General features: G+C 35.7%; 1 protein-coding gene across 1 annotated transcript; it reads left to right on the top strand.

Annotated features, from left to right (window-relative positions):
• The first annotated feature begins 366 nt into the window (after positions 1-366).
• On the top strand, positions 367-10,764 carry LOC113537205 (transcription termination factor 1). Its single transcript, XM_026931599.3, has 10 exons — positions 367-510; positions 1,939-2,866; positions 2,955-3,140; positions 5,998-6,076; positions 6,211-6,335; positions 6,448-6,652; positions 7,140-7,226; positions 8,282-8,347; positions 9,753-9,838; positions 10,142-10,764. Exons 2-10 carry the CDS (start codon positions 2,005-2,007, stop codon positions 10,360-10,362), a joined length of 1,917 nt encoding a protein of 638 aa, XP_026787400.3. The 5' UTR covers positions 367-510; positions 1,939-2,004; the 3' UTR covers positions 10,363-10,764.
• The last annotated feature ends 226 nt before the right edge of the window (positions 10,765-10,990 follow it).

Genomic DNA, 10,990 nt, shown 5'->3' with positions numbered 1-10,990 from the left:
TGATATACATTACTGTCTTGGCCATAAATATCACCAAAAATCCACTAGATCAACATTATATCAGAACTGGCTATCAATTTTAATTATTTAATATTAATATTTTATTTAATTAATCAATTAATTTTTTTAACAAAATTAATATTTTGTTTCGAATACAAATAGTTTTGCTGTTAAATATTGTTCAAAAAATACTAACTATTTTTTATTACAGTGTCAATATTTTTTCTTAAAGTTTTGTTGTCAAGTAATTAGCATCACAAAGTAAAAAGAATTTTATCTAAGGTTTTTAGATAATTATTTTATTGTGTTTATTATTTATAATAAAGAGCAGCAGCATCCCTGCACTGAGACGCTGCTGTACTCGGGATGAACACTAGAGGGAAGTATTGCAGGTTGAGTGTACAGCTGATGTCATCACTTCCGGTGTAGAATAAGAGTAGCATGTCCTCGTGTTGAAGAAGAATCAAAACATCACAGGAGTTGTATTCCTGAGCATGCGACATACTGCAGGTAAAGTATATCATGTATATGTGTGAATGTGGATATGAAGTGTTGTCATGTCGTGATCTTTAATGGTTGTTTTGCTTCTGCTTTGAGCTGCTAAGGTTTGATACGTAGTTAAGAAGCTAACAGAGATGTTAAAGTTTGATCAAGACACACGGTCACATAACAGCCAGTTGATGATGGCAGTAAAATCATGGACAAATTCGGTGAGAGCTGAGATATGAGATGATGAGATATACCTACAGGATCTGTGCAGCAAAGCTGTTTGAAAGAGTGTACCTAATAAACTGGCATCTCAGTGAAAACATATATCTAACCCACATGGTGCATAAAACATGACAGGAAGTGCTGTTATAAGAAAGTAATCAACAACGAGGTGGTATCGAAGTTGGTGAAGTTGCCAACCTTTGTGATTTTTCATTTATTAATGAACAACATGTCATAGTTTTTATCAATTTATAGTTACATTTAATGTTGTGGAACGTCCGCAAGTCATTAGTTCTTGTTATCGCTTACTTTATAGCAGCTATAAACGGTCGTTCCCTCAGCAGCCTCAGTTTTTATTTCCCCATTCTCTTGAAGTTAAAAAGGCAAAAAAAAAAAAATGCAGCTTGTCATGTTACCAAGAAACTGGAAGGTGTAAAGTCCTCTGTCCTGAAGACTTTCCCATGGTGGAAACTTATTCACTTAAAAAAAAAAAAAAGAAAGAAAGAAAGAAAGAAAAGGGGGGCAGTTGTGGCCTAATGGATAGAGAGTCAGACTTGCAACCCGAAGGTGAACCTGAAGGTTGTGGGTTTGAGTCTCAGGTCCAGCAGGGATTGTAGGTGGGGGGAGTGAATGACCAGCGCTCTCTCCCAACCTCAATACCATGACTGAGGTGAGACCCTTGAGCAAGGCACCGAACCCCCAACTGCTATCCGGGCGCCACAGCAAAAAAGGCTGCCCACTGCTCCAGGTGTGTGTTCACGGTGTGTGTGTGCGCACTTGGATGGGTTAAATGCAGGGCACAAATTCTGAGTATGGGTCACCATACCTGGCCACAAGTCACTTCACTTCACTTATTGACTGTTACAATGCACTGACACTGGAGACTCCTTCCATAAATGTTGAATAAACATCTTCTCACAGAAAACTTCAAAGTATCAACAATATTATGTTTTTTCTTTGTTAAGTAATAACACAGTTATTAAGTCTCCGTGTCAGCTGTTACTAAGGAAATGATAATGTATTAGAATGAGTGCATAATAATAATAATAATAATAATAATAATAATAATAAAACCAAAAAAAAAAAACTGTAGTTTGAATTATGGCCAGTACTAGTGACAGAGCCACTGTTATAGAAGAGAAATCAACACCAATCAGATTTGAGAATTCAAACTGTTTCACTGTGTGAATAATATGGCTTATATATTTTGTTTTTCTTTTCTCTTAGAAGAGGGACAAGCAATGCAAAGTACATGCTGAAACCTGAATAAAGAGTCCAATTAAACCTAAGAAGATGGGCAAAACCAAGGAAAAGAAGACCCGAAAGCAGAAAAGTGGTTATCTTTTGGAAACTGCACCTGTCTGCGTTCTTACCTGTGAAAATCTTCAAGAAGATCAATTGCAAACAATTAAAGATAAAGAAAATCCCATAACAGACATTTCAGTGAGCATGGAAAGTTTGCCAGAAAAGCCTAAAAAGAAGCAAAAGAGAAAACATTTGTCTGAGCAACAATCTGAGAATGAGAAGAGTTCCACAGAGCCGCATACTGAGGGTCACCAGGAAAACAGAAAGCTAAAAAAGAAGAAGAAATTAAGGACTGAGGCAGTAAATCGTGATAAAGAGACCAAAGATGAGGATGTGGAGCACTCCATAAGTACAGAAGAACCCCCAAGAAAAAAGAAAAAGAGAGAAAAGACAAAGGAAGGGAACAAAGCCAAGGAGTTGGAGACACAAAGAAATGAAAAAAGTGAAGAATCACCAACTAGGAAGAAGAAAAAGAAAAATAAGCTGAAAGCGTCAAAGGAGAATATCGCAGGAAAGAGAAAAGAGACAGAGGAAGTAAATTCAGCTGTGGAATCAGAGACACGAAGCAACGAAGTACTGGCAAAGGAAAAGAAAAAGAAGAATCATAAATCCAAAGACAAGGACAGTGGCAATTTGGCAAAACAGAGCAAGAATGTGCAGCCAAACATCATTAGTCCTGATGTTAAAGAAGAGGAGACGGGAATCCAAATAAAAGAGTCCACGGGGATCGATGCAAGTCTTTTGATGCAGCTGAAAGAATTTATTCCTGATATAGAGTCAAAGGAGCCGGTGAGCATCAGTAAAATGATCAAATACGACTTGCCAAGATTTAAGGAATTCAAACAGCAAGGTAAGTGAAACAGTTTGGTTGGTTGATGTAAAAACCTTTGTATGCTAATACTTTATTAAGGGGGGCTTTATTTGGTTTTTGTCTCTAGGCATCTCTGTGAATCACGGACGTTTCACTGCACAAGAAAACGAGAGGCTGAGGAAGAACGTCAGAGACTTCATGGCTCTCACTGCAATAGACAGCGCCACCAAACTGTTCTTCACACATCGCTTTAAGCAGGATCAAGAGAACATAAAGAAGCTCAAAGTTACGTACAAATTCTTTGAAAGGATAGGTAAGTGTGTGTCTGTGTGTGTGTCTGTGTGTGTGTATACGTAATTGTCCATCTTTTACCCATCACAACTGCCTCTGTATTATTTATTATTATTAATATGTGCTTGGAAAAAAATATTTTAAAAAAATAAGGTTGTAGTCAGTTACCAGATTTGCACAGCGTTTGTTTTTTTACTTCATGACCTCAGACATATTGGCATGAATCTTGAGTGTTGTGCAAAAGTTTGCATCCCCCGTCAATTTAAAAAGAAAAATGGAATAAAGTGGAAACATACAGTATACCTCTGTTATACAACTTATCTACAAAGAAAAATCCACAAAGTTGTAAATGAAATATGAGTGTAGACAGCAATTCAAAGTCAACTGAGACACTGTTTACATGCACATCAGTATTCTCATATTAATTTGAATTTGGCAATAATCTAATTAGTATTGAGTCATGTAAACGCTGCAATCCGATTAAGACAATATTCTGATTCCCACACCTGGAGTATGCCTGTTTTAAGTGGAAATTTGTTGCACGTAAACACCTTATTCAGAAAATCTGCTGAAATTGGATATTTACGCATGCTCAGTCTGCAAGGAATTGTGGGTGCTAACAGATGCTTAGGTGTAAGCTAGGTATTTAGGAACGGCAACTCGGGCAAACTTACAACAACCATGTATACAGGAATATTCCGATGCCTGTACGCATATAAACATCATATTCGGAATATGGCTGCAACCTGAATACAGACCTTAAACAGAATTTGATGTGCATGTAAACATAGCCACTGTTTGAAAAGAACCGTAAGAGGAAAAAAAAAGGTCAGCCATGCCGTTTTCGAGACCTGACATGGAGATGTCAGTGTGTCTGAGTTAACCATACGATCCACTTTAGTGTTCTTGCTACAGTCTGTTTATGATATTCTCACCTGAAGAACAGTTACTTGTCCGTTTTTTGTTTTTTTGTCTTTACAAATCACATGTGCGTGAGCACATGGCACTGTTCGTACCATCCATCTGTCTTTACTATCAATCTAATGCAGAAGTCACTTTAATCCAGGGCTTCCCAAACATTCTGAGCAAATAATCACAAACGGACATTAGGAATTTTCTGCGACCCAGATTTTTATTCCAGATTTATAACGTAGAACTACTGTAACATCTGAGCATTTTATTTTATCAGTAACATACACATGTATAATGTAAGTGACTAAAAACCAAAGAAACATTCATTGCACTGAATTAGCAGTGGAGTGCGAGGTGTTGTTGACACATGACTTAGTGTGTGCGTGCAGAAGCAGCGGCAAAGCAAGCAGCATTGTTCACACGCTCGCCTGCGTATGTATAGTACTGTGCAAAAGTCTTAGGCACCCTATTTTTTAGTACAAACTTTGTTATAGATTTTTATTTTATGATTGCTACATTATTGATTCAGAGCAAAAACATTTTACATTTCTAAATATTAGTTTTCCAGCACAAAATTTAATGTTACAGAAAAATGTTTGTATGTCAGTAAAGAAAGCAGCAGATTACATAAGAGACACTTTCCAGACAAAAAAAACATATTGAAAAAAAAAAGTGAAGGATCATCATACCGAATATTGACTTTGTTTCATTTATTACTGTTTACTGCTCTTTGTAGTATTTTTTTTTAATGTAGAAACATTTAATTTTTGAAGGGATCTTTGCTCTACAGAATTTCTTAGACTTGCATGTGCCTAAGTCTTTTGCACAGTTCTGTACATGTGGAACATTTAAAAGCAGATGCTTGGCATATCAAAGCCAAAAATGCATCTCTGTTTCTCATATCTCAGGTTTAAACTGTAAACAGCTTAGTGGTTTTATAGACAGTGATGTTAAACACACTGACGAGCTCTGTCTCTCTTAAAACTTTCTGCTGCCATTGTGATTATTGTCATGGGCTGCTTCTCAAATCAAAAACTCTGACCTTACTTTCAAAAGTATTTACTGATCTAGAAAATCCAGAAGGCTGGTGCTCAAAAACAGGGCTTTCAGTGTGTAAGGGTACATGAGAGGTTTTTATAATCTAAATACTAACCGTAATAGGAAAACTGGTTGGTGATAGTACTCAGTAACCATCTCGAATTTGAGACACATCACTAGTTTACGTAAGTGCAGCATGTCAGGATGATGAATAAGATTAAAATTACATGAGCCCTATTCATTTAAATGTGGTTTGTCCGAATGTGTAACATTTCATACATTTCAAAAGATTAGCACACAAAATTTTACTGATATTACTTTGTAAAATAATTAAATGAAACAAAATCGAAGATTGTGAGTTTTGCTTCTGATCCTATTTGTAAATCATGTGACACCACGTGGGGCCGTGACCCCTAGTTTTCACTGTTCCTATTGAAACACAGCCAGCTGAGCGTCTTTGTGACTGAAGCCCTAACAATGAATCCTCTTTCAAAGTCACTTAGATCTTTTCTTCTTGCTATCTTGACCCAATATAGGTAAACTTGGCCTGTTGAGAATTTTTATACCTGCCACAGAGCATGGTTAGATGTTTAATGCTTAATTATATCAACTGAAAGTTCACAAAAGGACGATACAGATAAAGTTATAAGGCGGACGTACAGAGATGGCCTATTCACTATTAATATCTAAATATATACTATTATTATATTACTTATATTCATGAAGAAACATCTGTGAAACCGAAATATTAGATGCATCATAGATGTAAATTACATCCCAGTCTTCTTCATTTTGCCCTGTGGGTGTGTAAACTTCTGCCCTCAGTTATATTTCTGTTGTATTTCTGTTGTATTACTGTTCCTTAAGGCAAATTTAAACTGTATGCATGCACTGTGTAATTTGAATTTGTCCAATCTATCTTACAACAGCGGAAGGAATTCCCAGATCCTGTTATTATGTTTATGCTCGTGGAAGAAGAATGTTCGATGAGCAAAACTACCAGGGAGAGTAAGGACTTTTTGACTGTATGAGAATATGCACTATAGAAATAATATTTTCTTTATAAAATAATGTGCGTCTTCTAATTTCATTAAACATTGTGTTCATGTCGGCCATTATTCTGTTGTGTGTGTGTTTTTAAGGTTTACGAAAGCAGAACTGCACACTTTGAACAAGTTGCACAATTTACATGGTAATAATTGGAAGAAGATTTCAGAGTTGACCGGTCGAAGTGCCTTATCGCTCCAGAAACGTTACACACAGCTTGGTAAATTTCCAAAAAAAAAAGAAAAAGAAAAAAAAGCACTCATTCACAACACACTAAAATGCCATTTGTACACAATGCAATGTTGCTTCTGTGCTTGTTCTGTGTTATCCAGCTAATAAGGAAGGCCCCTGGTCCAAGAAGGAGGTACAGAGACTTTTGAGAGCTGTACGAGATCATATAGTGAGCCAGATCCCAGGTGGAGCCAGCAGTAGCGGGTCCATAAGAGTGATGAAGGAAACGTTGTATAAAAGGCTCCCCTTGCAGAAGATCGCTATGAAGGTGAAAACTCGCTCGTGGTCTCAGTGCAGGGAGAAATGGTGAGAAACAGTTGTGTGCATTTGTGATGTTTTTTGATGGCTCCTGTTTTAATTTCTGAAGGTTTTTTTTGTTAGGTTGTTTGATTTTAAAATATTTTCACCACAATCGTAACACAGAAATGACATTTCCACGTAGCCATGCTTGTGGAATATAATGATTTTATCATCCCTACATGACACACTGCCACTGAAATTATATTTCCAGACTTGCTAACTTTTACGCATTTTGTGAAGTAGTTCTGCAGTTTAACATTGTAGTATGCAATTAGAAATTATCAGTCAAATATATATACAACAAAAGAGCAGTCTTTTTCTCCCCCAATAAAATAAAAAGCCCCGCCCCCTTCTCCAATCCAGTACACCCATTTCGTAATAAATGGAGAATGTTTTTAGTTTTTGAATGAACAAAAACATTCGTTTTGGTTTGTCTTATTTGTTCCCACTTGTTTCGCATATTGGAGTAGGAATATTCTCGTATCGTTTTTAGGATGGGAATTTTGGCAGTGAAAATGTCCTTTGGAGCCGTGTGCACAGAGAAGAAATCTCTTGATGTCCAAGTCAAACTCATAAAAGGGTACGTAGTAAGCCTTCAATCTTTTAGTAATGTTGTGTGTAAATCTTATGCATAAGCCAAACTGGACTAAAAATTTGTGTCGAATCTACAAATGTTTTGGAAACACTGTTTTTTCACATGCGTATGTTGATAAATGGCAATCATGCATAAATCACCAGGTGCATGCACAGCACAGCTGATTTGCATTTAGTAACGCCCCACAAAACTCCATAAAAGGCAAAGCTCACAGAGTGGAAAGCACAAAATGACTACTAAACGGCCAAAAAAAAAGAACAGGCAGAAATAGTACTTTTGACTCACGTCTACAGAAATAAAAAAATAAAAAAATTTAGCTGAAAAGGCTAAAATATTGAGAGAATCCAAGATTTCTTACCGATTGCTGTCTTTGAAAAGCAGGACGCTATGCTCAGAGCAGAGGAGGACATTGCAGCAACTCTAAAAGACATGCATACAATTTTAAAGCAAATATGCCGATCACTGCAAAATGTGAAAAGGTGAAAATAAAGCTTGCTATGTAACTTAAACAGATGGCTGAATTTCTCTGAATTTGGGCTAGAAACCTTTGCTTTACAGACACATGATGAGGCGCTGATTTGTGATAGCCACGTCAGGTTAGGGCTGGCAGGGCTAAGCCCCACTGCTAGGCTCAACTTATGCACTATATTCACTATATTCTTATACTAATTACTGTGTGCTTTATTGTCAAGAACCCTGATTTTTAAATGATTACGGTCTCGAATACAGCACCGATGTTTTGAAATGTATAGAAATGACAAATTTCTACACGGTAGCTCATGTTAACGTAACAACCACCAGTTCTGAAACCAAAACTGTGCATTGTAAATTTGCTCTTGATTTGCCTCTGTGATGTAGCATCTCTAATTGCTTGAGTTTTTCTGTCATTTAGAAAAATCTGAACTGAAAATAATGCAGAGATTTAATGCAGAGATTATGTATGTTATTTCAGCTATACTGTACTAGGTCCAAACCCATTGCTGCTCTGACTAATACGTGTGTATTACACTCTTTGTTAAAGTATGTTCTTTGCTCCACAGGATGTATGAAATGGACGTAGATGATGCTGCCCATGTCAACTGGGAGGACTTGACAGCACTGATTGGGTAAAGGCAATCTCTGGAAGCTCATAGATATCTATTCATATACCACTGGTGTCAATAAACCACACTATTATACATCACTGACATCTTTATTCAACAGTGAATTTATATTATATGTCAGATTTATTAATGATATTTATATTTCTTTCATTAAGAAAAAATGCTGGAGACAAATAAATTAAATTTAAATAGGTGTATGTATTATGCATATGCTTTTGCACAGACTGTATGTAGGCTTAAATTAATAAAATGGTAGGTTGAGAAAGCTAGTAGACCCGATAGCTATGGCTCAGAACCTAAAGGCTATATTTTACACATATATTTTACTGTATTATTTTAAAGTTTACATATAATTTAATTTAGATTTTAGTTCTTGCACTCCTACCCCAACATAGGTGTCAGAACAAAGTGAAAATTGTGATCCTTTTACATAGGCTGTATTTAGGTCTAGTATAATAAATGGTGTGCGTGTTGATAAGGACATATCCACACATACATATAGCTTTTACATACAGTATAGTATATTATGTTGCACAGCACAACAAGGTTGCATTGTTCATTGATGCACTGAATGAAATCATGTGATGTTGATCCAGAAACATTTGGGAATTTGATGGTAAGATGTAAATAATGAGCTAGTGGGCTACATGGAAAAATTATTATAAAACATTATTATAAAATACATTATATATTACCAGGTGTCTGAAAAGTCCAGAAACCAAAGGGAATATGTTAAGCAAATATGTCAATCTGAATATGTTGAGGAAAATACACAAAAACATGATGACTGAGAAAGCACGTAGAGCATGGGGTGAACATGCAGAGCATACATTGTAAATAATAAATACAAAATTAAGTGTGTTTATAGACATTTTTTTATTAAACACACTATACAGTATAGTAAAACGTACCTTAATACCTGATGACATTCATGTAGAACAAAAAGAACAATTAAGGATTACATTTTCAGTTGCATTTTTCTTCTAAATACTGTTTCTGATTTTTATTTTTGTTCCTCAAACCAGTTTGGAGTCCTGGATATTACGTACTGCATTTTAAATTAGACGCAGAAACAAAGCGCATCAATCTTTTTTGGATCTTGATTTGATTTGGCTCTTGCTTCCGATTTACCTTCCTAAAATTGTATTTTATAGCTAAATAAAGTACATTTTCCTGTTTTCACCCAGAAAATATGGGGGATGGAAACTTTTTTTTTGCACTCAGCTGTAACTCTGTATCTTCTAAATATCTGATATGTACAGGGATTTAGGAAGTACCTCTTTACTGTTTGTAGTCCAGCTTGTGAGAGGTTTTCCATAAAGTTCCAAAATGATCATAAGTGAGAAGTCTTACACAGTGGCTGTTTTCCCCGTGTGTGTAAAAAAGTGCTGGTTTACTTTCTCCATAGGGATGTACCTCCAGCATACGTGCAAAGAAAATGGCACAAACTGAAAGTGTGCCATGTGCCTGAATGGCAACGAAAGTGTTTTGCAGGTAAGATTTTTGTTTATTTATCATTTATTTTTCAAAGGCATTAGGTTTTTATTATCTCAGATGTTCTGCCCTTTATTTCCCAATGCAAATTTTTGGAACAGTATCATATTTAGTCAAGAAGATGGGGTAGGGCCTAGGAACTTCTTTATTATGTATAGATTTTTTTTTTCTTTCAAACAAATACTGTAGCAGATATATAGCAAATGTGTTTCTGCATTGAACTAAAACAACAGAGCACACAGTTCTGTGGATACAACACATCATGTTGAGTCTCTTACACTTCTTGTTTATTGAAATTTCCAGATATCGTTGACTTTCTGTATGAGAACGTTTTACCACAGCTCGAGCAGAAGCTGATGTCCTACCAGAACTTGGACGAGACTCAGCATAATGAAAACGAGGAGAGCTATCTTCTCTCAGACATATTTCAGGACATAAATGAGGATGAAGATGTGGATGATGATGAGGAGGAGGAGGAGGAGGAGGAGAACAATGAAGGGAACAAGGAAAAAGAAACTCAGTAGTGGAGCTGTGTATAAAGTATTTTTAAAGACGAAAAGGATGATTGACTGAAAGCATTGTTTTTATTTAGTTAAATTGAGGAGCTCAGTATTTTTGTACTCAGTAATAAGATTCTAGAGATTTCTTTATGGAAGAAACTGATGTGTTTACTGTTCACATTTGAATGTATTTGTTTATTCCAGGTGGAACTGGTCTTTATGGGTATCTATCTATTTTGGTAAAGATTATTTTAAATGTGGAATTTGTGTGGACCAAAAGTAATCATTTAAATATGTTGTTGCATCTCATTCTTTTGGAAACACTATCCCAACAGGCTTTCTAATGAAATCAGTCTGAAGAGTAATCATTTGGCACAGCACTGACTATAATACAGAGTATTAAATATCCTTACTCCCAAATACAAATATTGTGTGATTGTCTTGACTACCTGAAATCTTATGGCTGGTCACTGTTTTCTTCTGTTATTAAGCTTTATTAATATTAATGCTTTTGAGGTTGACTAATTTTTGCCTAAAATTTGTTTTGTAGATTTTTTTTTAGGTTATGCTCACATTTTTTCATAGCAAAGAATAATGCACCAAGTTATTGTAGTGTTCATCAAATTCTGTGAAAAAGGGGAAAAAAAAAAAA

Source organism: Pangasianodon hypophthalmus, chromosome 24 (genome assembly GCF_027358585.1).
Source record: "Pangasianodon hypophthalmus isolate fPanHyp1 chromosome 24, fPanHyp1.pri, whole genome shotgun sequence".
Lineage (NCBI taxonomy): Eukaryota > Metazoa > Chordata > Actinopteri > Siluriformes > Pangasiidae > Pangasianodon > Pangasianodon hypophthalmus.
This window is presented reverse-complemented; position numbering and strand designations above follow the sequence as displayed.